Here is a 27,120-nt window from a genome sequence, read left to right as displayed (position 1 = left end):
TCCTATTCGCACCATAATTACATTTTGCGTTGAGCTGGTTTTAAGAGTCATGGGCGACTTGTACATAATCATCCCATAATATGTTCTTTGCACCTAAAACATACTGCTGCAGCTTAAGTATTTTCATGCATTATAGTGACATTATCAGGCCCTCTTCAACACATTTTGAACAGGGCACTCCTTTTCATAGCCACTTCGTTAATCACTGCAGTTGTTCTGTCCTTGCAGTGTCTGTGAGGAAGAAACGACAATTTTTACTATCAGTTTCCACAGATGTTCCATTGCCAGGAGCTAACTGTTGGGCTCCCATGTGTATCTCTGGATCTCCAAAATCAGTCAGTAGCAAGCGGTGATGCATAAGGCATGTTTATGTTATACCATACTGCTGTCTTTGAGATATACTTTTCAGTGCAGAACTACTTATGTATAGCTGCGTTGGACATATGCAACCAGACTGATTTGTTTTTACTCGCGCATTTTAATGGCGTAAACTGTTTCATTCTGTAGAGCGTGAACCAGTTGGCGATGGAAACCCGGAAAGTGATGAAGGGAAATCATTCCAGAAAGACTGCAGCATTTGTCCGGGTACGTCGTGAACTGCCTAGCATTCGCAGGCCATGTTTTGTGCTGCTTACATTATGCTTGTGTGAAGCTTAATTTCTCTTTCACTTTGAAGTTGATGCACTATAGAAAGAAAGTGCACTAATGTATTTTGTTTCAGTGGTAAGGCAACAATGGCAATGTCTTAACCTGAGCACAGCAGCTTGTAATTGAAATGATTCAAGTAGTATTAAAATATGCCTTTGTGATTGTTCATGAAAAGATTATGCAGTCATTATACAGGGCCACTGAAATTGTGCAGTTGCGGCTATTTACGGATAATTCTAGATTTTCCACGTAATCCATCATCTGCCACATAATCTGCAGATTTTAACAAAAAAATGTTTCTAGCTTAAACGGTTCAACAGTTACTAAAAATGCAGTGATACGTGCTGCAGCTCAGTGGAAGGCCCTGTACAAAGTGGGACTGGTCACCTTTCTATTGCCTATTGCTATATTTGGGTATTTAACTAGCATTAATGTGGTGCAACCAATGCCAAGACAGTGTTGGCAAGTTAAAAAATGATGAAATAATGAAATAATAAGAGTACAAAATGTGCCGCATTATGCCGCATAATTTGCCTTTTCTCGCAGCATAATTTACTCAACCCTGCCACATAATTTGACCGTCTCCTGCCGAATAATTCCAGTGGCTCTGTCGTTAGGTATTTTGCTTTCTTTCCTACAAAGTGCTAGAAGAATGTAGACTATTCCTCCCTAGCATTAACAAAGTATGGACCTTATTGAAGACAGTGTGGGCACTAATGAGCTCATAACGTGTTTAGGACCGAAGCAAAGCTAAGGTTTAGTATCAATCAAGCAGCTTTCTCCTCAACTTGATGGTGAAACATTGAACTGCAAACTATGTGTCTCAGTGCACCCTTGGCACCCCTTTTTACAAAACAACGTTTTATTGTGACCAAAACAGCATAGCCTGTTTAGGTCTCTCCCTCTAAAGGCAGTATATTCTGTTTTATGAGCTAATTCTTCCTTAATGTACAAAATAAAAACTTAACATGTAAATGCTTTATATTAAGAGTCCTATGGTATTTTTAAATCATATTGGTGTTGAAGAACAATTGCTTCTTAAATAAAATATTCTCTTTCATAATAACACCTGACAAATATTACCCAGCATTTACATACAATTCTGTATTAATTGAATTACTATCAGGGCCTGGGAATTATGCCATTGTGCAGTTGCTGCATTTTTCGTATAATTATAAATGTTCTAAATTTGCGTCATAATCCATCATCTACTGCATAATATGTAGATTTTAACAAAACATTTTGTTTCTAGCTTAAACTGTGCAAATGTTACTAAAATGCAGCAGCACGTTTTGCCTTGCAGTAGAAGGCCTTTTGCAGAGGTGGACTGGTCACCTACTGTTTATATTGCTATTTTGGTGTGTTAAACTAGTACTAACGAGGTACAAGTAATGCCCAAACAGAGTAAAAATGACAAATTAATGTAGTAATCACAAACTCTGCCGCATTACGCCACATGATTTGCCTTTTCTTTCTGCATATTTTACTTAACCCTGCCATAATTTCTCTCCCCTGCCTCATAATTCCAGAGGCCCTGATAATGTAAATACTGCATTTTTCTTACATATTTCTTAAATTATATCACAGATACTTTGCAGTGCCATTGTACCTTTTGTATCGCATTGTACTAAACAACAGCTGCTGTTTTTTGTAATCTTGAGTCACCTAGATACTGTGGTACTACAGGCTTGGGCTGTTCACTCTTGGGACATCTAGTAACAACCTGTAGTAAGCCAGTTGTATGCAACTCACTCTCAAGATGCCTAGTTTTGCCAAAATCAATAGGTCTGGCTTCCAATTGCTGAAACATGTAAACACAATTTGCGCATACCCGTGTTAGCATGTGTCGTCCCAGTAAAGCCAGACCGCTCGGCTTTGCCAGTGCTTGTTTTTTGAAGCAGCCTGATAACCGGATTGCAGATCTGGGGCTGACTACCAGTTAAATTCCTACAGAGGTCTTCAACTTGTGCAGGCCTTTTGTTAGACACGTAATTTGTTTATTGAAGTGAAGGAATTTTTTCAATTCCTAAACTATAAGATTTCTATACATATACTTTAAACAAATCACAATAAATATTGCATAATAACTCCGTGCAATATGCCTGAAATAATAATTTTGGGATGGATAATACTTTCTATCCTAAATAGAATTAAGACTTTCCTTCCTTTTTAGGTCTCGCCCTGGAACAGGGACAGAGACTCTATAGCCGTCGGATGCCGGGGAATGAGGGACACAAAATTGGCACGATTTTTAGCAGTCGGATTTGGCTGCGTGAACGCGCACGTTCCGTCCTGCGCCGCCCTCCCATCCTACTGCGCATGCGCCGCCCTCCCAGCCTACCGCGCATAACACACACACACACACACACACGTCGCAGACAGACACTCGCTCACACACACACCCCCTCCCTCACAGTCACACACACGCACTCCAAGACACATACACACACGCACGCACACACATACACACACATACACAGCCCGCCTCCCCCCCGCGCCTACATGCTCCTCTCCCTCCGCCCGCCCGCCGCTCAGCAACGCACTCACCGGCTTCCTCTCCTCAGCTGCAAGGCCCGGCAGCAGGACTCTTCTTCCCTCCTTCGGCACCGGGGCGCAGGGTAGGCTCCTGCCTGCTCCGGTGCTCCCTGCTCCCAACACGGCTCCAATCGCGGCTCTTCCGTGGGAGGCGGCGTAGGCTCCCGCCCTCCTACTTCCTGTTTCCGGGTGTCGCGCCGGCCTGCCTGACTTCCTGGTCGCAGGCCGGCAGAGTAACGAGGATGTTTTGCGGTATGTATTTATTTATTTAATTATGCATTTTTATATAGCGCAGACTTTACCCGAAGGCGGTATTTATTTTTTTATGTATTTATGCATTTTTATATAGCGCGGACTTTACCCGAAGGCGGTATTTCTTTATTCATGTATTTATGCATTTTTATATAGCACGCACTTTACCCGAAGGCGGTAATGCTTGCCTTTAAATACTGCATAAATAATTTTAACAACAAATACTTTATATGTAGCTTTTTATGTACATAAGAAAACTATAGCATAAAGCAAAAAACATTGCCATTTACAATAATAATAGCTCAAAGTTAAATAATGCGAGACCTATTGCATTGCAAATGCTTGTTATATTTGTGAGGAAAATCTGCCTTGTGTGTCATGGATGGGAGATGAAAATGGGAACAGGATTCAAGTTTTCCTAGTGCTAGTGAAATGAAAGTCCTTGATTTTATTGAAGACCTAGAGGCAAGCATTTTGCTTTCCTTTTCTTGCCTTATTAAATAACAGCTGCAGTATAGAAACTGACAAACGTTCTCTTCTTCCCATGAGACCGTGGAAATATAACCTGGGAAATATAACCGAAAACTGAATGAAAGAGGAGCTATATTGAGGCCTGTTGTTTTCTTTTGCAGTTTTCTGTAGCACAGACTTGGTCCAAGGGGGAGATTAATTTTCACAGAATAATTTTCACCCTTTTATTTTTATTAGGCCCAGGGAAATGAAGGGCCTAATTATGACTATGGCGGTCCAATGGACCACCGTAGCCACGGTGGTCGTGCAGACACAGGCGGTCTGACTGCCCTATTAAAAGTTGAGCAGTCTGACCGCCATGGGGCCACCGCAATTGCCGGGATCAAAGATCCCTTTTGGTGTTGCGGTGGTTTTAAGCCGCAATATGCCAATCATATTATGAGTTTCCTCTCTGCCACGGATTTCATTGCAGGGAGCCCGCCATGAAAATTGTGAATTGTGGGGGAGGGGACTACAGGACCCCTTGTTGCCTCAGGGCCATGGTGTGCCATGAAGAGGGCACATGTTGTGCCCCACTGTGTGCAGTCGCCCCCTTTTCTGCATGGCATGGACTGCACCAGTCCATGCCGTGCAGGAACGGGCTTTGGCGTTTCCATTGCAGTGTCTTTTTAATCGGCACCGCAGTGGGAACGACAAAGGATCACCCGCCAGACCATGAGATTTCTTGTAATCTGGCCGGTGGTCGAGTTTGGTGGTCCTGGAGTGGGGCACTGGCCTGGCTGCCCGCTCTAGGACCACCAAACTCTTAATCATGCCCTAAGTGATTTGCCTAGAATCACAGAATGTTGACCATATGCCAGTTCCAGAGTCGGCCATTCTGACCATTAGGCCACATTTCCTCCCCAGATTATATATCGTCCCAAAATTAAATGAGCAATCACAGATATACAATAGAGCCTCAAATTAACCGTAATAATTTGCAGTAGAGACTAAGCCATTGATGGATAAGACTGGTCCATCTTAAAATGAGAAGGTATAACTATTCAATGTATGCGAGGCCCTCACCCACTGAAGTGGCACAATTCATCACTGGGGTCTGCTCCATTAGAAGGTCAAAAAGATTTTCTAGATGGATTTCAGTGATACACACAGGGATCTTTTTCCTGGATATATGATTTTGTGAAGGAGATATTTTATGAATTTGCCTGTTGTAAAAATAACAATTGGTTCTCTCATCCCCTGGTCAACATGTTTCAGCCACTTATCAGGAGCACCATATGGGGTCTGTGGCTTTTACCAGGACCCATAATGCCTAGTTCCACTAACCCTACTCTGCAGTTAAACATACTGGTACATATATATGAGGTGTGAAATGTATTTCATGTGAATCTGTGCAGAGATGACTAACAAACTGATAAATCGTTGGAAATATGTTTATATGGAAAAAAAAATCCACCTGTAGAGAGAGAATAAATTATGACAGGCTAAAATGTGGTTATAGTTGGCAAGCTGTCATCAATAGTTCATTCAGGTTTGTAACCCTTATGGTGTCTCAAGACTATTTATATTTTAAAAACACACCATGACACTTCATACATAAACAATTACTATGGTGTATGAAACACACAAAACTACATGTGGAAAAATCTTGAAACATTCATGTATTAGAAAGATGTTATCTTACTCTATAGTAAGTTGAGTAAAGGCCCCATTCATTGGGTGCCTCATTCCCCAGCAGTAGTCAAACACTAATATATGAGTGAAATGTCATAGTGAGAACCTGCCTACAAAGTTAATTTCATGAAGTATGCTCTGAGAGCACATTGTGAAAGTCTTTACCTCATCAAGAGACAATACCTAGAATTTTGACCTAATTTTACGGTGTTTGGACCTTTGAAAGATGGAAAGGTATCAATATTTTATTTTAATTACGTCATAGTGCCAAGTGTAAGCATCTGAGGCGCACATTTGTGTTGTAAATGTAACCGATAAACTGTAACAGAAGTATCCCAAACATAATACGGCAGTTTGGGAATAACATTTGGCTATGAGTAATAGGTCCTCTTTTCTTGTGAGAACAGTCAACAATAGTGAGCAATCAGGACATGAAACAAAACTAATGCAGCCACACTAAGCATGCACAGTTCTTGAGATAAGTTGTACAACTTAAACTTTGCATTTGCAACTCTCTCAGAATTCTTCAATATCTGTGTTGAGTAGATAAAGAGGTCATTTGGAGATTCAGGTTGAGAGAAATTAAGTCAGCTGTCCTGTAGCAGATGATGTAATTTAAAGATGGCTGAGTGATAGGTGCTGAAACATATTAGGGAGGAAAGGTTAGTTGTGTCTCCAGAGGTGTAATAATACCTGTGTTGGTGTCTTTAAAAAAATTAAGACTTTTCTTATGAAATATGAGAAATTGGCTTACAATGCAATGTACAGAATTCTACTATTTGACCAATCCGCTGATGTGAGAAGATCTTCAAGCTTCGAACTACCCCAGAAGGCTTTGTAAGCCAATGAACCTCTGGTAGAATGGACCTCAAAGGAGGAAACCTCAATTCTGGTAAAACCAAGCAAGAAGCTATAATTAAAGAAGAAACCAGCTCATTGCTTTCCCCAATGAGATCAGGAGTTGGGAAGGTGAAGATTTTCTCACATTTTCGGGTTTTAGTTCATATATCCCTGGACTTGTTCCCACAAACAAGTTAGGTTGACTTGGAAAGTAAGGATGATATACAGTTCTTAAGTTATGGCCTGTTCTAGAAATGCTATTTAAAAAACCGTTTGGACATTATTGTGTGAAATAAACATAAGCTGACTGAAATTAAGTACTACATTGTCAGTGAAGCAGCTAGCATTTGTAGCAATAAAGCAACATTGTCAGATCATGAAATAAACACGTTTAAAACCACATTTAAGATGCTGTATTCTGTCATATTTTGGAAGAGGATGATAACAAACCAACGGATGTTAATCAGTGAGTCTTCCATCAACTAGGATATACAGGGATGAATTTGCAGTAGGTGTTAACTGTTCTATAGGTTTTACTTTGAGTGGTCAATGAAGAAAAAACGTTTACAACAAGACTCACGTGAGCTGCAAGAGGATCTGTGCATTTGTCCAAGCACCAGCTAGTCCAGGCCAGCCAAGCCTGATGGTATCGTCTCCAGCTGAAAAGGAGTAAAGGATAGGAAGAAAAGAGGTGTGTTGATATTGAACTGATGGGGAATAAAGTTTTTTTTTAATATGGTTAGGATGCAGCCGCTTATGTCTGTGGTCTAGGGAATATCTAGAGTATCAGTGTACTATTATATTTAGGATGCCTGGAAGATACTCTGCATTAACCGATATTTCGCATTGGAGACAACACTCAGCAGATCTTGGAAGGGTATGGGAGGGGTCTGTGTTTCGTACTTCCTAAATAATTGATCTGAAACCTGTTAAACAAGAATAGCTTAGCATATTTTGTCTTTTGCTAAACTTTTGATGGCAAAACAACTGCAAGCATCTTTCAATACTTTATATGCAGGGATGACTCCTGCACCCAACATGTACTTCCAGTTGTGAATTGGCCACACATCGTGCCCCCACCTGACAGGCTTTCATCTGTTTCTATTACTAAATCTGGGGCATAAGCAAAGATCTCTCTTCCATTTCAAGCATCTAAGTTGTCTGGTCCCTGCTGAAATACTAATCCAGGTTCTTGATTGGTTGGGACTACGTATTCAGGCTGCATTGCAGGCAACACAACTACAGCCTTTGAAAATAATAATAATGCATTGGCCCTGGGAGGACTGCTGGAAATAAAGAAACTATTAGACCCACAATTGGAGACCGTGGTGAGCCCATCGGGAAAACCATTAATTTGTGAAGAATGTGAAATTTCCCTTTTTATCCAAGCTACTTTGGAACGAGGTTACTAAACATTAACGGAAACCAAGAAATTCCACTTTGGGGTAATAAGATTGGGTATTTATATGATTCAGTATAAAACCCAGGTCCTGCTATAACTGGGTACCAGTTATGTTATGTTATGTTAGCCTCCATTTATCACGGGCACGGCTACTCGGAAGTGTCCAGGCACGAAAGCTAAATGGTAGAGAAGGGAAAAGAAATGACCTAGCATAAGATTACTTAAACAACAGGGTTTAGCAGTTGTGGCAATACGAACAGATCTTTCATCTGTTTCTAATACTAGATCTGGGGCATAAGCAAAGATCACTCTTTTCTTCCAAGCGTCTAGGTTGTCTGATCCCCACAGAAGTTCTAATCAAGTTTCTTGATTGATTGGAACTATATATGCATATAGACTAGGCCGCATTGAAGGTGACAAAACGACAACCTTTGAAGAATATAATAATGCAATGGCCCAGGGAAGACTGCTGGAACTGAAACAACGAATAGACCTACATTTCGAGAATGTGGTCTAAGGGAAAATATTAATTTGTGAAGAATTTGAAATTTCCCTTTGTATTCCGCCTACTTTGGAATGCTGTTACGAAAGGATAACTTTGTTGCTATAACTGGGTCCCAGTTGATAGCAGTTGTGGAAAAACTAACGGATCTTGGGCAAGAAATAGAGTATTGTTGTGGCATGCTATTAGTCTGAAATCCGGTGAGCTTAGCATCAAGATGAGTCATTTATTTCTTTTGTAAGGCACCAAGGTGCTGATGAAAGTCCAAACTGCTAATTTAGACTAATCCATTTAAATTGAAGGAATTTCTTTTAAAAGCAATGAATATAAACCATCAGATAGGTGTCAAGTAACTTTAAAAGAGCCTTACAATTCACTATTATTAAGGAGCTTCTCAGAAGAATGAATGTCACCATCTTGCAATTATGGTAAACCACAATGTGGTTGAAGTCTTGACGAGGTCAAACCTTTGCCCTCTATTAAATGAGTAGCAAAGCCTTAATAATTGTTAACAAATGTTGAAGGCAGGGACTGTGGAAACAGACAACTTAACTGTGAAGCCGAATCTTGGACAGGGAACTGCTTGAGATGGAGCTCCAACAACAGTCTAACGACAAGCTGCGCTGGCGAGCAACTTGTCAAATTAAAGAAACACGTTAGATGGTGAGGGTGAAAAGAATTGCCAGAAGTCGCTGAGGAAAACAGAAAATGAAACTATGAATACTCCTTGCAAGCAGTTAGACATGCATACAACCCTAAAACTGCTACAAATGTAAAAATAACAGCAAATAGTAAGAAGTACACCTATAATTTTTATTTTGTCTGTGAGCAGCAAGACAGGAGGACTCTTTACTTAATGGACTGACTTACCCTTATTGTGCTACTTTTGTCCGTTGTTTATTGGTTATACTTCAGAGTGTCTCATGGCAACTGTAGTTTGTTCCTTTAGTTTAGCTACTGTTTAATAAAGCAAGGAGAGAAAAGCATATTATGTACCTCTAGTCTTGCCATAAACTGTGAGTTTGACGATTCTGATTGGGAAGTGACAAAACGGTTTATCAAGGTGGCTTTGAAGGCAGGTTTTTGGCCGTGCCTGATAGGCTGTTGTTCAGCTGTAAATATTACCATATGTAATGGAAGTGCCCAATGATATAAGAATTCCTGCTTAAGGCCGGAGGGTGCCTTTGATGATGCTGGGTATCCAAATTGAATTGGATGTCGACATTGTTACTGGGTATTTAGGGCACCCACCCACCACCAAAATCAAGTAAAATTCTTTGACACTAGATTAGGGGTGGTATCACTAGTCTATGGGTTTTAGTAAGCAGTCTCCTAAATTTCAAGACTCAGGGTCTGGTTTAGAGTTTGGCGGATTGATATCCCATCCTCCTTATTACAAGTGGCAAAGGATATAACACACTTGTAATTAAGCAGATGTGATATCTGTCACATTTATGATGGAGTAACCTGTCCGCCAAACTCAAAATCAGGCCCCCGTTCTCAGTGATTTGAGCCATATGGGAGTAACCAGATTTAATGCAGGTGGAAGTAAAACATGCCGCCTTTGCCCATGATGTCATAAATTAATACAGCAGAGGCTAGTGAGAGGTAGAGAGCTAAGACCTGAAAGTCGCAACCCAGCCAGTAATTCTCAGAATAAAAGGAAGAGGGAGGGCATGCACAACTTGAAGGGAATTGAGGGGCTGAGTATCCATTAGAAAAGTGTTACTACACAGAGTTAACTTGTTCATCCAATTGATTCTTCTTGCAGATTCCTCCGGTAGGAAGACAAATACGTGGCAATAAAAAATGTGGATGTGTGAGGAGCAGAAGGGTTGCCTCTAGATTAAGAGCTGATGGAGAAGTATGACTGAACCTTATTTCACCCATCTCACCCATTAACTCTGTGATCACCCAGGCATTCCTTATTAAAGTGTGCACCAAGTCCCAAGTTGCAGCTCAACAGATGTCCTCCATGGATATACCCATCAACAAGGCTACATACATCACTTTTTCACTCATGGAAGTTACAATCCATGCACTGCAGTGGGTTGCATTACGTTACATGAAAATCTTAACAGCTAATGGAAACTGCAGCTTGTGTTTCCTAATGCCCTAATAAGGGTGTTTGGTTTGACTATATTCTGTCTTTCAAGCAATAAGTTGCATGGATAAGATATGGCACGTAACTTCCACCATAGGCTTGTTATGAGCCTCACAACATTTTTGTCTATTCAGTAATTAAACTTGCTCATCAGATCACTAATATGGACCTGCATTATTGACTGCAATTCTGCATAGTCTGTTATTCTCATGACAAAACTCATGAAAAGACTAAATCACGTCATGCTTGTACAAAATGGAGCTACCTGGCCTATCAAAAAGGATACAACTTGTGAAGCAGAGCATTAAGCTGCTGCCCTGCTTTTAAATAGAGGATTGAGTTCAAAATAGAAGAGACCTCTTCTTTAAGGCAAGAACCAGCTACCACCTTACAATTTTAGTCTAAAGACAACAAAGTTTTTCTTTGTTCCACTGAGTGCTAAAACAGGTTGATCAATTTATAGATAGTTATGAATCTTATCTATTTGTAAATGCACATAAATAACATACTCGATAGAGACATCTAGCCGCAGATTCCTTACCTTTGAATTTCCCAGTTGTCAGACTGAATCCGGAAGATTTTTCTTTGAGCAATACCCTTCCACGCCTGTAGTTGGCATCAGTTGGGCTGCTTGATGGTGACGGTGGCTTCTACACTGTTATGATGTCTGCCTCACTGATATAGGTGCCACCGCAGCGCTTTGACATCATTTATTTACTTTCCACTCCAGTTAGCACAGATCTGTGAAGAGAGCTGACCTCTGTCACTTTTTGACAGGCTTTTTACGACTTTTCGTTGATGATTTTTTTGGTGTTTTGAATGTCCAATAAGGCTTCTGGATTCAAGCTGTGTGGCACCTGTCGCCGCGCTATGTCAATAATGGATCCACACCTGGTATGCCTTTAGGTGCTTGGAGCCCGAACACGATTTGAAGTCGTGCTCCGACTGTCGTGCCATGGCTCCAAAAGCTTTAATGGAGCGGTCCCTAAAGCTACTTGCTGGCCAGCGCTCAGCACTGCATCGTTGGTCCCGAAGGTATCATTCTTGGTCCCAGTCGAGAGGAACGTCCAGGCACCACTTCGAAAGCCCTAAGTCTTCGTCCTCCCACTCGAAGTCTTTGAGTAGGTCAGGTAAGAAGCACAAAATGTCGAAGCATGCTTTGGCTTCTCCCTGTCAGTTGGCTTAGTCTCTGCATTCTAGGCCTCGTTTGGCTGAGCCAGCGTGTGGGTCAGATCCGTGCTTTCCCACCTTCCCGTGAGCCAGAACGATCCCTGCCCGAATAAAGGTATTTTGTAACACCCTGTGCCCTATATTTGGGCGGCCTAACCCTGCCAGTGTGCCTTCGGGCCCCGTAGGCTCAGGGACCTCTATCGGGGTCCACGCTGGCAGCGCCGGCCCCTGCACCAATGACCCCCTCCATGGATCCGAACCGATTCCGGTCGTGACACTGTGGCCATCCAAAGCGCTGACACAGAGACTCTGGCACAAGCCTCAATCTTATCCTTGACGACCCAGAGTGTGATCGGCGCCGACAGTACGCTTGAGTCCTAGGTCGGTACCTCAGCCTTATTTTGAAGGGCTATAAATAGAGGATGATTGAGAGTGGTCGCTGAACCCTTCACAAGACCAACCTGAACACGAAAAGGGGGAACTGGGTGAGGTCAATGGACTGATTACCTCTCCAGATTCTTGCCTGCTTTCCCCCCCTACTGTGGCTATGGAGGAGGGAGCTTCATATGCTGTGGTGATGAAAAGTGTTACAGCAAACAAATGATGGATGGAATCCTGACAATGCAAACATTCTCCCCCAGTCAAAGATCTGGGTTAAATCCATTGTTCTTTTGCCCACTACGCCACCCCAGTTTGGACCAAGCCATTTGCAAATCAGTCTTGACCCTGTGCCCCATGTGAACAGTCCAGACCAGGTCCTCCCTGGACCGGAAACAAGCATCCTGGGACCGGTTTCAGGGCATGTCACCCTTCTTCAGCCAGGCTAGCTTGAATCCAGTAGCACAGTGAGCAAGGGACCCACGTCTGGGCATACCCGTGTCACTTAGGGCGAAAATTGTTACAGCAAACAAATGATGGACAGAATGCTGACAATGCAAAAATTCTCCCCCATTCAAAAGATCTGGGTTAAATCCATCGTTCTTTTGCCCACTACGCCACCCCAGTTTGGACCAAGCCATATGCAAATCAGTCTTGACCCTGTGCCCCATGGGAACATTCCAGACCGAACTGCCAGACCAGGTCCTTCCTGGACCAGAAGCAAGCATCCTGGGACCGGTTTCAGGGTAGGTCACCCTTCTTCAGCCAGGCTAGCTTGAATCCCGTGGCCCAGTGAGCAAGGGACCCACGTCTGGGCATACCCATGCCACTTTGGGCAAAAAGTGTTACATCAAACAAATGATGGACGGAATACTGACAATGCAAACATTCTCCCCCAGTCAAACGATCTGGGTTAAATTCCTCGTTTTTTTGCCCACTACGCCATCCCAGTTTGGACCAAGCCATATGCAAATCAGTCTTGACCCTGTGCCCCATGGGAACAGTCCAGACTGAACTGCCAGACCAGATACTCCCTGAACCGGAAACAAGCATCCTGCATTCTGTCCATCAACTGTTGTTTTTGCATTTGTCACCCAGAGTGGGACGGGTATGCTCAGATATGAGTCCCGTGTACTCCATGCACTGGAATCAAGCTATCTTTGCTGATGAGGGCTGAAAGCCCGAAACTGGTCCTAGGATGCTTGTTTCCAGTCCAGGGAGGACCTGTCTTGGTAGTTCAGGCTGAACTGTTCCCATGGGGCACAGGGTCAAGACTGATTTGCATATGGCTGGGTTCAAACTGGAATGGCATGGTGAGCAGAAAAACAATGGATTTAGGCCCACCCTAGGCTGTCGTCTTTCAACTCCAGACTATGGCAAACTTTCTGCATTTGTTGGGGTTCAATAGCAATGTGCCGACGTCACACTTGATTCCTTCAGATGCTCCATTTCATCAGAGCTGTTCTGGATACAGTGCAGTTTCGGGCTTATGCTTCTGAACGGCGAGTCCAGGATATTCTGGCTATGATACCGATGTTTCAGCCTCTATCTTGGATTTTGGTGAGAATAACTGTGAGGCTGCTGGGCCTCATGGCCTCCTGCATCCTAATTGTGACTCGTGCCAGATGGCATGTGCAGGTTGGTCCTGCAGTGGGGCCTGATGTTCCAGTGGGCGCAGCATCAGGGGAATCTCTGCAACATAGTTCGGATCTCGAAGGGAACTACACAGGATCTGCAGTGGTGGCTGACCAACCGTGATTGGGTCAGAGACAGACCCCTCTCCCTTCCTCAACCAGATCATGCAGTAGTGACAGATGTCAGTCCTCGGATGGGACGGCTATCGGGGAGAGGTGGAGATCAGAGGACTCTGGTCTCCAGCTGAATTTGGACTCCACATCAACTTGCTGGAACTCCGAGTGATTTGTTTGCCATTAAAAGCCTTTCTTCCTTCAATAAAGTCAGTCATAAGTAGCTTTATTCGATAACGGGTATCTTGAAAGCATTAGCAATCTTACATTCATCAATATTTAAAAAACAATACCAGTTATCAAAAAGCATCAGTTAAGAGTATAAAAATCCTTCAATTCATAAAATTCATTAGAATCTCATTGCCCATACATGGTAAAAACAGACTGTAGCTGATAACACTTGTGACACTACTAAAATTAAAAACAATTCCAGCCCTTCCCGCAAAATACAAACGTTTTCTGTTTTTTGTTATTGCCTTATAAGCGAAGGGCCATAATATAAAAATAACAGTCTAATATGGACCGCAGGGAACGTTGGCTAAAAAATGATAATGCATTGGGAAACCGCTCGCAGGATTTTGGACCTTATTATCCAAACACAACCGAGGTACTTGGCCACACCACAGGCAAAAAGGGTCCCTGCATCTCACTTTAAAATATGTAGAGCAGTGTTGTGTTCATATGTGCCCAATTGTCTGCAGATGGGCTCTAACATCTCGTTCTAGGACTTTTGTAGGCTGGGCAAGCAAACCTGAGGTGGGCCACACTCTCAGTCGACGTTTGCAGCAGGGACACCCCACTAATGTTTGTTGTGGGGCGCTCCATTTTACAGTTAGCTTGCGGACTGGGAGTGAACCCACCCATAGCTGTATACTGTGCTCTATCACATGATGTCTGGATAAAATCTAGGTATGGTTCCAAAAGGATATGCTGCTTATGAAGATAAAATTCTTCCGTGAGCCTTCCTACTCTAGATTTGCTATATTCCTGAGCGTCAACCCAGGCCCAATAGTGCCTTTTGAGCTCTGCTTTACTGGGTGGGGTTTGCGTATCCCACGATTCCTTAAGTCCTAGTGCAAGGAGCATTTTTTTTAAATTAGACACCCAGCTAATCCTTTGGCTACCATCAAGGGCCATGACTTCTGTAAGTGCGGAGGCAAAGTTGGTAAGCTCAGGAGTCCGGCACAAATGGCCCCAAAATAACAAAGGCCGTAGCCTAGCTACATCTTTAAATCTGCGCCTACCCATGTCGCTCATCAGTGGTTTGAGTGGCACATTACGGGGAAGCATCACTAGGCCTCTTACAAACTTGTGTTCTGATCTGGTAATACTATCCACATCTCAAAACCCCAAAATTCAGCACTATAAAGTGCTGAGCTAACCACTTTTGCTGCATAGATTGTAAGTGCAGGGGCCACAGGTCTACTCTGCGAGGAACGGTGTTCTCTGGCTAATGCTCCTGCAACACGTTTATGATTTAGGAGCATTTTGTCTATGTGGTATCTCCACTGCATTTTCTCAGCTAACCTTATTCCTACGTAGTCAAAGGTTGCGACTTTTTCCAAGCGGATTCCACCTAGGGTGAGGTTGCCTCAAAATGACCTATGAGGGTTAAACACCATAAATTTGGTCTTGGAGGTGTTGATAATCAACCGCTTAGACTCGCAAAAGAGATGGAATCTGTCTAGAAGCTTTTGCAGCCCCACCAAGGAGAACGCTTGGCTGGTGGCAGCAGCCTGGCCCTCGCGGAACCCTGCAGATCATTTCTCTGATAGCGCAGTTACTTGGCAGGCACTGTTGTTGCTCCAGCGCGATTTAAGCGCCAGCGCGTCTGAAAGTTTTAATCCTCATTTTAATTGATAAAAAGCACTGTGTTATTAGCACTTACCGATTGCACTGTTGATTCTTCTGTAGCCCGCCCTGTTCCATCGCGGCTGGTGCCGTTTGTGTGGAGGGTGAGGCGAGCCGCCATCTTGGGTCGAGCTGGACCGGATCTAGCGGTCTAGTTCTCCCGGGAGGCAGGCCATAAAACATTTTCTGGTTCAGGGCCACTCGAGAACGCTTGGCTGGTGGCAGCAGCCTGGCCCTCGCGGAACCCTGCAGATCATTTCTCTGATAGCGCAGTTACTTGGCAGGCACTGTTGTTGCTCCAGCGCGATTTAAGCGCCAACGCGTCTGAAAGTATTAATCCTCATTTTAATTGATAAAAAGCACTGTGTTATTAGCACTTACCGATTGCACTGTTGATTCTTCTGTAGCCCGCCCTGTTCCATCGCGGCTGGTGCCGTTTGTGTGGAGGGTGAGGCGAGCCGCCATCTTGGGTCGAGCTGGACCGGATCTAGCGGTCTAGTTCTCCCGGGAGGCAGGCCATATAAACAATGTGTATCCAGGAGCGCAGCGGGCGCGACGAATGCGCGCCGAAGTCGCGCACAAGTCAAGCCCGTCTGCGCCCGTCCGCGGTGGACCGGGGCCTGGGGCCAGAACCCCTGGCATAAACTACAAATACTCCTCCGCTTCGTTGCTGTCACTCAGACCCTCTGATAGCGCTGGCCTCGCCCCACCCGCTTACACCTTAAAGCGAGCCGCCACCTATGGTATTTTAAAGCCTGAATTCAATCTTGACAAAGCTCCTAAACCTAAACCCTTGTCTTCTCCTTTGACCCCCCATGACTCTGAAACTACCCTCAAATCTCTATATTTAAATACCAGGTCCATGGTTAAACACCACTTGGATATCTTTCTCCTGCTCCAGGCCGAACTACCAGACTTTTTATTTCTCTCTGAGACCTGGCTTAATGTGGGATCCCTGCCAGACATTTAAGCCGCAGTTCCCTCGAACTACTACATACTGCATGTCAACAGACCAGCCGGTAAAAGGGGCGGAGGGGTCGCTGCGATTATTCGCAACACCCACAAAGTCTCTTCCTTACCATCCCTTGATTTAACAGGATCAGACAACCTGATTTTTAAAATGGACATGAACACTGGATCACTACTTCTGATCCTCATATACCGCCCCCCTCAAAATATGCCTACTTTCACGGCATCTCTAGCAGAACAACTGGCCCCCTTGATAATTTCCCACAATAAAATCGTGCTGCTGGGAGATTTTAACCTTTGGCTGGACTCGGTTGAGTCTGACTCTCAGGCAGCTATGCTGAAAGAGACTCTGCTAGACATGAACCTTATCCAACACATTCACCTTTCAACTCATGATAAAGGGCATAGCCTAGACCAAGTTTGGTCCCAAAACATCCCCTTGGCGATTAAGTCCATCACGCCCTGCATTTGGTCGGATCATTTTCTGATCAATTTCACCATGACCACTGAAAGAAGTAGAAAGCCCCTGCCCCAGCTAGGAGGAAAGACTAGAATGTGGAAGAATGTTGATATTCCCGCTTTTATTGGATCCTTAACCTCTTCCCGTCCCTCACCCGATCAGGGTATCGAAGAAGTGGAAGAAGCCTTCTCTGAGTGGCTACTTCAGGCAGCTGATGCTCATGCTCCCTGTACCAATTTTCCCCGCTCTCGCCCCAACGACGCTCACAGGTGGTTTACACCTCATTTGAAAACTCTTAAACTCAAAGTCCGTCAAATGGAGCGAAAGTGGGGAACAGCCTACTCAGGACAAGACAGGGCTAACTACTGTAAGGCTCGTAAGGACTACCAAAAGCTTATTCTGAAACACAAAACTGACTACTTTTCGGAAAAAATTCTCAAGGCTCATAATAAATCTAGAGAATTGTTTAATATTGTGGAAAACCTTAGCACTAGTGACAGAACCTCTCTCCCGATGGTCCCCACCCAGGAGCTCTGCAACTCACTAAATTCCTTTTTTTTCGACAAAATTTGTACCATTAAACAAAGTATCCCTACCACTCAGCCTCCTCTTCTTTTTGCAGACACTTTTCATAATTTTGCTACCCTGGACTCCTATCCCCCTATTGATAATGCCAATTTATCCAAACTCCTCACAAAGGTCAAATCCGGCTCCCCTGATGACATCTGCCCCCCTCACATTCTGAAAGAAGTGGGCACCAGCTTCCCTGGGTGCTTACTTTCCATGTTGAATGGATCACTTACACAGGGTAAAGTCCCAAGCAACTTCAAAAAAGCCCTCCTCATCCCCCTTATAAAAAAGGCAGGAGCCAACCCGCTAGATCCGCTTAACTCCAGACCCATATCTTTGTTGCCATATTGTGCCAAACTTCTGGAGTCTCACGTTTGTGACAGCATTTCCATATTTCTGGAGAAATCAGAGTATCTTGCACCTAATCAGGCTGGCTTCCGTCCTTGCCATTCTACCGAAGCGGTCATTCTTTCGGTGCAGAATACTCTGAGGCGGAACGCGGATGAAGGGATCCATCAGGCTCTGGTGCTATTGGACCTCTCTGCTGCGTTCGACACGGTCGACCACACTATCTTGGTCGACCGTGTCGAGCAGGCAGGCCTTAGGGGCCCTGCGCTGAGCTGGATCCGCTCATCCCGCTTGATATTGGGAGAGGATATTTTCTTCATCCACCCAGTGGTGAATTCTCTGCAGTAGCACCCTGCCTTCAATAAAGGGAAAGCTGGTTCAAGTGTTCACGGACACTACCACCATGTGCTACTGCAACTAACAAAGCGGGGGGGTCGTGGACCCTTGGTCAAGAGGGCCATGCTTCTCTGGACATGGCTGGAACAGCTGTGCATATCCCTGGTGGTTCAACACCTCGTAGGTTCTCCGAATGCCAGGGTGGACGAACTCAGTCGTCGATGATTAGCGGATCACGAAGGACATCTCCATCTGGAAGTGGCGCAAGGTCTCTTTCAGCAGAGGGGAGAGCCTTGGTTAGATCTGTTCACCTCCAATGAGAATGTGCAATGCCAGCAGTTTTGCACAATGGAGTTTCCAAGGCAGCTGTATCTCTGAGACACTTTTCGTTTTGCGTGGAGCTCGACACCATTAGGCCTATGTCTCCTGTCCTTATCAGCTTTTAAGAGGCTCCATTCATAATTTTATGTTTAAACTGACCTTTTATTCAACTGTTTCTTAAAATACTTTCTAATACCTTTCCTTTAAATCCAACCTCTTCCACTCTGTTTGAGTTGAATCGGAGTTTGGCTTCTCTGCTGGAATGCCTTTTGCTCAAACAGTAAAATTGCCATTACATTTTTGTAAAAAGTTTGTTATTAAGAGGTTCTTATATCAAGAATGGTGTGGGAGGGACCTAAGCAAATAAAACAAAGAACATTATAAGAAGTATAATAGGATAAAGACAATAAAGAAGACTGAATTAATAACCCTTAATTCCTAAATATGCTAATTGTTTCTCTATTTCATTATATTTTTGGTGTGGTTAATATCTTTCTTAGTCAGTATTACAAACATAGTATCAGCTAACTACAACAAGGCTATAACATTCCGAGGACCTGTAGCAGTAATAGATGAACAGGTTATGGGGATAACGTTTAGTCTTGCTTCTAACGTAGTACTCCTGCTTTTAATGCAGAGTCACATTAAAAAACCATCTGTGAAGAATGTATGGGGCATCCTAGAACGCAACCAGGCTGGCCTCATTTCTGACAGAAACAGAGGGGCATTTACCCATGTCTTCCAATTAGATTGGTCATTGTGTAGTCCATCATCTGTTTTCGTCCTGCACCTCTGACCATTCCTACATCAGTCAACGATTTCTCAGTTGCTGGTGCTTAACATTCTTGTTATGGATATGTGTCTATTTGTGAGTCACAACAGCAATAGTAAGATGATAAGCCTTATTTTGCCATCTGAGGTCTTCGATACCAGTCCTAAGAGACCAGCACCCATCTTAGCCATTGGAAAGTTCAATCTTGTACTGTCACTTTTACTGCGATTCACGACTGTCAATGAATTTGCGGTTATAGGACATTGCTACAATAAAAAATAAAAAAGTTCAGCTGGCCCTTGTTGCAATTATTTCATTTATCCACCTTCTGTCATTACTCTTGCGTAGCCAGATCAGGGCCACGTACATTTTATGGAGGACTTTAAACTGTTTCAGTTTGGATCTAGTTTTGTAGAACACCTTGTTTCCTTGGATGCATCTTGTACTGTTCTTTAGCATTCACTTACACCTGTAGTCTCTCTGCCATTCAACTTTACCTTAATTGTAGTGTTAACTACTTCTTCCTAGAGTGCCTCTTACAACATCCAAATACTTATCCGACTGTCACTTTCTCAAACATGCTGTCCAACATATCAATTTCAACTAGTACAGTTAATTCTTTTTTTTTGTCTGTTTTTTTTTTTAACGCCAATTTTGACCAGTCTTATTCTCTTAAGACTGAACATTTTACATAAAAAGTTATGTCGTTTATACCATGGTGCCGAAAATCGCAGTTACATTGTTCGGTACCGCTGTGTATCTAGGGTGCTAATTGCTGGCCATTTGATACTGTGAGGAAATGGGTTGTATTATGTGGTGTGTTTGTGTGACCTCACCCTATCCTACACTTACCAACCCGTTTAGGACCAATAAGTTTCGTATCCCAAACTTTCAGCTCAATTCTGGGTAGCTGTGTCACAGAGCAGCAATGCTTACACAAATGAGCAAGTGTAGAACATTCAAGTAGCACCAAATCAATTGAAAAAGAAATAGACATGACAAAGAAATCCGACATCAATTTATAAAAATTTATTCTTTTTATGTAATTTTAGACACCACAAAAACAAATCCTCTGGAGAACTCCAGAGGGTTCTAGAGATATGGAATTTATAAGGCATAGAAGATCAAAGCATTTCATTCAACCGCGAACAAGCATTAGCAGATTTTTCACCAAAAATGTGGACGTTGTTATAATGAGGTCACTTAGAATCACTTTAGGCAATCAATTCCAGTAGGGAGCCTGTCCGGGGGACCAGCAAAGTCCTCAGAAATAGTTAACTCCACAGATGATGCAGTCTCCAGGCAGTACCAGGAACTTTATCAGTTGCAGTGGTTCCTATGGAAGTTGTCCTGATGCAGGGGATGAAGGATGCCGAAGATGCTCAAGGATGCTGTGGCTGAGATGGGGTAATCCGGTGGGTACTCCTTGTTCCATGAAGGGGATGAGGTAGTCTTGGTCATTGGGCTACGTCCCTCAAAGTCTTCTCTGTGCTGCTAGAAATCGAATCTGCCACTGGGCTATCAGTTCCCTGTTATCGTGGTCGCAACCAAATCCTTTCTACGTGATATCTTGTCTTTGGGTGACCAAGCTGCACTCCAGAGGCTCTCCGGGGCTCCGCAAAATCAGATGCAACATTTAGCGTTGGGTCCTGGTCCCAGGTGCTGCACAGCAGCGTTTAGCAGAAGTCTGAAGACTCTGAGCTATCAAAGTTGTGAGAAGTTGGCCTGGTATATGATGTTCACTATTCTAGTGAGCACCTTGCACCAGTCCAAACAACCCTTATGGTGATGGTTGTAAAGTCAACCTTATAGACCAGCTATCCTAGTGGTAGCATGGACAAAAGCAGTCTTAGGCTAAACTCAAGAGGGCATGTGAAGCCAGCTGTTTTACCATATGCAAACCTTTTAATACCAAATGAAAGGACCCACACAGGTTATATATTCAAAATATATATGTATTTATTACTAAATAAATCCCCTTAACTCTTTGTGAGCACAGGAGCACAAGCGTATAACAAAGAACTTAATATAACATACAAAAGTTGCACAAATATGGATAGGCCCTGTTGGCCCTTAAAACCATATACTAAAATAGTGGTATAAGAACCACGTCACGAACAATGGTAAGGCCTAGGGCCTTAGGAATCGCTGGGGCTACACTGGACTAACAGAAGTTAGGACGTGGGAGGCCCACAGGATGCGGGTCTAGTGTCTAAATGCACACGCGTGCACCAATAGAAGTGAATGGGTGTGTAAAGTTAGAAAGTTGCAGATTTGGAAGTCTTCCGACTGGACTAGAACTTAACCACTTAAAACTAGGACACTAGGGATGTAAATCTCTACAGGAGCACCGCAGTACTCGCGTTACCTCACCCACAGGAAGCGTGTACATAGGTGTCAAAGTGTGTCGGGTTTCGTCGTGGAGTTCTATGGAGCCTTGGAGAAAAGATGCTGCAGGCGACCAGGAGAGAAGAGTCCGGTTGGATCCAAGAGTGGATCGAAGATGTAGAGTACCTGAAAGCAGAGGGGACAGAGTCTGGGTCACTAGCCAGTGACCAGAAGGGAACGAGGCAATGTCGGGTTGCGATCAGGTGATGTCGTGAAGCTTGTCTCCGCTGCCACGTGGACCAGGAAGTGTCGACGATGACCAGGGGCTGGGCACGGACTGTCCCACGAAGGATCTCTCTGTCGGCGGTGTCGGATCTTGATTCGGAGTCAACAGGCCTTGGCAAATGCAACCCACGCAGGAATCGAAGATGACTTCTGGATCAGACCAGCAAGGTCTGATGGGCTGCTCCTTTTCAGGGGAGCAAGGGTCAGTCTGGAGCAACCAGACCAGCGTTGAAAATTCGAAGGTTCGTCGTCACAGAGGCCACTAGCCAACGGGCAAGTGACCGGACAGACGCGTCGAGCAGAAAAATGCAAAAGGGGCCCACGCAGCACTCAGTGAGTGTGGAGAGGTGATCTTTGGTGCAAAGGATGCTCGGGGCTGGGGCTTCTCAATCCCCAATGCACAGCTTCGAGGGTGCCTCAGGAGCTGCACAGAAAGCACTTCGCTGGCTTTCCAAGATGGCCGGTCCCACGTCTCTCGTCGCCTCCACGGGTCTCAGCTTTGCTGTGGCTGAGGATCGGGCTGTTGGATGTCTGGAAGTCCGGTTCTTGTCGGTCTCTGTCGTTCGAGCTCCGGCGGGAGCAACAACAAAGCAAACAGTTGAGCGCTTGATGGTGCCTGCTTGCACAGGGTGGTCATCCTTGACCACAAGGGATATTCTTCAGTCTTCTACGTCGAGTAGGATGTCGAAGGGTCCAGAGTTTCGTATCAGAGTTTCAGTCAGGATTATCTAAAGTCTTGGGACACAGCTCCTACCTTTATTCCAAATCAAGGGGCTGGATTACCTGGTAGGTCCCTCCTATGGGTGGGACCCAGGAAGGGGGTGGTTACACCCCTTTCCCTTTGTCCAGTTTCGCGCCAGAGCTGGGGCTGGAGTGCCCCAGCACCGGTTTGAACTGGCCTATGCATGGGACACCTTGTGTGCCCCAGGCAGTGTCTCGTTTCATTCAGCACTCCCTGCCCCAATCCACTATCTCCTGTCTGGGGTGGTGCTAGCACCTCCCTGTGACAGGAAACCTATTGTCCAGGCCTCCCCTGCCGGAGTTTCGGTCAGCAGCAGGAGGCCAGACTCGTGTCTGTGGCAGCAGCATCCATTTTGTGATGCTGAGGCTCTGGTTAACTTTAACCGGGTTTAAGGAAATTAACATGTCTTCTCCCTCTAGAAGGGTGGAATGCTACCCCCGTCGCCAGAATTGGCAAGGGGGTAGTATTCCAAAGCGTATGACACCTTACACGACATGTATAGATAAAGCCAAACCAAAGATAGCATTTAACCGCGAGGCTCATAATGCACTTAAGAGTATATGGTATGGCAATATCCTGGAACAGCTATAAGGACATGGTTCCGAAAGCTGCAGACAGGTTCAGCTCATGTTAGAGCACCATCTCACATAAAACCAAGCACTCTGCCTTCAGTATTGTTAATGCCTGCCATAGGAGTGACTTATAGGTGCATATGTGTCCAGATATAGGTTTAGACATAGGCATACTATATCTAAGCAAGGGGTGATTACATGACCTTGCCCCAGCTGAGTGAACAGCCAGTTGTCAGTTTGGATGGCCAGCCAGCGGTGGCAAAAGATATGCTGCAGCCCCTGGTAGGCCTTGGATGCAGCTATGCCCTGGGTACCTATAGTACTCTGTACAGGGGCTCATAAGGTGACTCAATATCCAATTAGTTATGTACCTAGGGTACATGGAGTCCATTTTACAGAGAGAGACGATAGCCTGGGGCCCTGATTAGCAGGATCCCAGGCCAACTAAGTCGAAAACCAGCTAAACACAAGGCAAAAAATCTGGGGTAACCATAGTCGGGTATCCACCTTCCTACACACGTACCCCAGCAGGCTTCTCTGCTGTTATTGCCCTGTGCTGTGAACAGGAGGTCAGCCTTAGGGTATGTTTGCTTTGGTGGGGATCTTGAGATTACTTCTCTTCAAGCAGGACACAGCAGGATCTGTCCCTATTCTTTGTTAACCACTACATTCAGCAGGTGCAATCCACGCCTATGCAGCCTCTCCTTGCCAGTTTCACGGTACATCAGGGCAGTCCTTTTGTGGTCCTTCTTCCAGTCCAGTCATGATCTGGGTGCCAGAGGTGCCCTGTTTATGCTCAGAAAATTCCCTCAGGGTAGAATGCTGTTGGTATCCAATGGGCTAACAGGTTCCCTCCCCCTGCTGACTACTTCCTGGAAAGTGTGGCATCTGGCTATCCCAGGATGCAGCATTCTGCCCACTCCCAATATGGCAGAACTCTTCTCTTGGCATTCAGAGTTCCCTAGCCCAACCCAGAGGTGTGGCTACCAAGGAGGCTACAAGCCCCCCGAAAACCGGTTTGGCAACTGGTTTTCCCCTTCCCTGTCTATAATGCCAGCCAGTCTACCTGGACAATGGAGAAGCATATCTCCTAAGTGTTACCCCTTTGCCCTTCAAAGGTGGCTTCTCCTCTGAAGCTCGCTTTATGGGCCAACGCAGTGTGGCTTACTGCAGGGGGGGGGGGGGGGGGTGGTAACACTTCTCTCCAGTGCAGGTCCCTATTGTCTCCTTTCCTGGGAGTCATTAGCATGTCTCCACAGGAGGGCCGACAACTGTCTCAGGGACAGGCTCCTCATGCACCGTTTAGGGCACAGGAGATTAAAGGCAGCAAAAGTTGCACACAACAACATGTTACATTAATTTCGACTTGAGAATTAAGTTGGGCTTAATGTAACAAGTTGTCTGATATCTTGGAGTACCAAATTTGTCACACCATTCAGGAGTTAGCACAGCTGAGGGGTCAGCGTGTAACCCTGTATTTGCAAATAGGGTGACCATTTCCTTCCACAGTAAAAACTACAGTTTACCATTTTTTTGTAAGACTTGTTCTGCCCATGAAATATGCTGCACCCTGGCTTAGGGCTCAGTAGGCCTAACTTAGGGGTGGCTTACACATATTGAAGAGTGAGGTTTGGTTTTGCCAGTGATTCAAATAGTAAAGTCGGGCTACTGTTTAAAACTGCTCTTCCAGTATCAAAGGCAGACTGTGAGACTCATTTTACCTGTGTTACACCCAAGGTGGCACAACTAGTGCTGCAATCCCTGAAGTGACTCTCTAACTTATATGCCCTGGGTACTGTATACTAGGGATTTACAGTTAAGTTAGCCTTTGTCAATTGGGTATTGCCGACGTAACTTACACATTTGGGGGTCAAGGCACTGGCACTGAAGTCTGATTAGCAGGCTTCTGTCCACTCGGAGTCGAAAATCCAGCCTAACCAGTCAGAAAAAGTGGGGGTGACCATACAAACAGAGACATTTCCTTACAGCTACCATTCTGGTGTTCCAAAATGTGACTCAAGGAGTTCAAAAGTGAGGTTTCTGCAAAGTCCTCAGTCGGTATGAGATTCTACATTACCAAAGGCAAGTAACTTTTATGTCTAAAGCCAAAGTAAATTCATACTTACTGATAAATAGAAAAGTTTGAATAAAGATGCCGACACCTGAATGTGTGTCCACCGTCTGTGGTCTAATATTAGAGTCAATGACATATTTTACTGTAAGTCAGTCCTGCGCTAATCATATGCTCATGCACACCTTTGTCTGAATAGTTTCATCAGAAAGCGGGCGTTTAAGAAAAAGGGCCCTTTCTAAACAACATTTCTGAATGCATGACATTTAATGAAATTAGATTAACTATTTTGTTTATGTGACTGCAGGTATTATACAGCATTAAAGGCCCTTTTACAGAACATTCTCTACTGATCTTCAAAAGAAATTCATTTCCAATTAGGAAGAATAGAGAATGATTCCCAGACACGAGCCAATTAGTGCTGAATTCTTAATTAAACACCCACGCATTACGCCTCATCCGTCTATCGCTTGCTGTGTAGGCTGGGGTGTTACTCTGCTACTCTGGCTTGCTTATTTCTGATGAATATTGAATGCTCATTTGTAATTCCAGCCTTGCTTTTCATTTTGCTACCAGTTTTGAGTTCTGTTGGGCAGAATGCCTTATCAGCCACATTTTAAGAGAGAAAATGATTCCATTTTGCAATGGTGCTATAGGACCTTTAGCCTTTCAGTCTGAGACTTTATATGGAAGATGCTAGTTGCACTGTGTGAGCTGAGTGGTGTGTTTTTATCTAGTTTCCATTGGGGCCCAAACCCACTTGCATGCTCACAGTTCGGTTCCATTTTTGGCTGTCTTTCCTGAGTTTTACTTTATGGTCAGATATGGCCCTCTTTCTAAGGGATCTCACTAGCTAACACACCCTTAATATTGTTATAGGTATTCTAGTACACAATATATGATACACTGATGTATGGAAGGCTGCTGTATTCATGGCTGCTAGATACGAAGTGTGGACCACCATACACAGACTAGGAAATGATCTCTGCAAAAATCTTCACCGCTGCCTCCCGCTTTAATAATGCAGATATAAACTAACTACACCCTGCCAGTGGATTGGGGCACGTTCATTAGCGTGGGCCTTTCCCCTGACCTCCAAAGAGCAGACACAACTACAATCCACTTCAGTGAAATTGTTCCGATTGGTAGAGATGTACACACTTTCCCGCTCTCAATCAGAATCCTCATTTGTTGCTCAGACTAACTGAATGACTTGCATGTGTTACACCTACTAAACCGCTAGGGGCAGCAGAGCGCTTCACAATGAACCAGGTTTTGTGCAGTGAGCAAAGCAGATCCAGCTCTAACTGGACAATCCAAGCGTTCATGCAGAAGTATAAATGCAACATCATGCCAGGGAAACAACGACGAAGATGAGATCATGGGAGAGAAATAAAATACAAAATGGAGAGGACGGCTTCCTGAACAGGTGCCACAGGGGATCAAAGGCTAACAAGACGAGCCAATCAAAATAGTGCTCTTGTTCCTGCATCGGAGGCGAGAAGGGAGAATGCTGCTGTTTTATGGCAAATAGTTCAGGAAGGCTGACGCTGGACCAGAACATGGTTGGGGTTCAAACAGTCTTTGTGATGCGAGAGATGTTTGCAGCGATTGGTGTGATTTTTAGTTCTCCTGTAATAATAGATATTTTCCATTTGTCTCTGTTATATTTCCAGATTTACATTTATATTGATGTGTGGCTTTCATTGGCGGTTTTGAATTTAATTACAGATACAGTACCATTGTGGCAATGGGATAAACGACTGAAAGA

General features: G+C 44.3%; 1 protein-coding gene across 2 annotated transcripts in view; it reads left to right on the top strand.

The window, feature by feature from the left end:
- VPS35L (VPS35 endosomal protein sorting factor like) overlaps nucleotides 1–27,120 on the top strand; it is a 479,692-nt gene that overhangs the window by 305,705 nt on the left and 146,867 nt on the right. For both annotated transcript variants that reach the window (XM_078665104.1, XM_078665105.1), the window contains exon 25: nucleotides 508–585. In XM_078665104.1, coding sequence (XP_078521230.1) covers nucleotides 508–585 — 78 coding nt within the window. The remainder of the gene's footprint in view (nucleotides 1–507; nucleotides 586–27,120) is intronic.

The sequence above is a fragment of the Lissotriton helveticus genome, chromosome 10 (genome assembly GCF_964261635.1).
Source record: "Lissotriton helveticus chromosome 10, aLisHel1.1, whole genome shotgun sequence".
Classification (NCBI taxonomy): Eukaryota; Metazoa; Chordata; class Amphibia; order Caudata; family Salamandridae; genus Lissotriton; species Lissotriton helveticus.
Note: the sequence above shows the minus strand (reverse complement) of the source record. Positions and strands in the feature narration are given on the sequence as shown.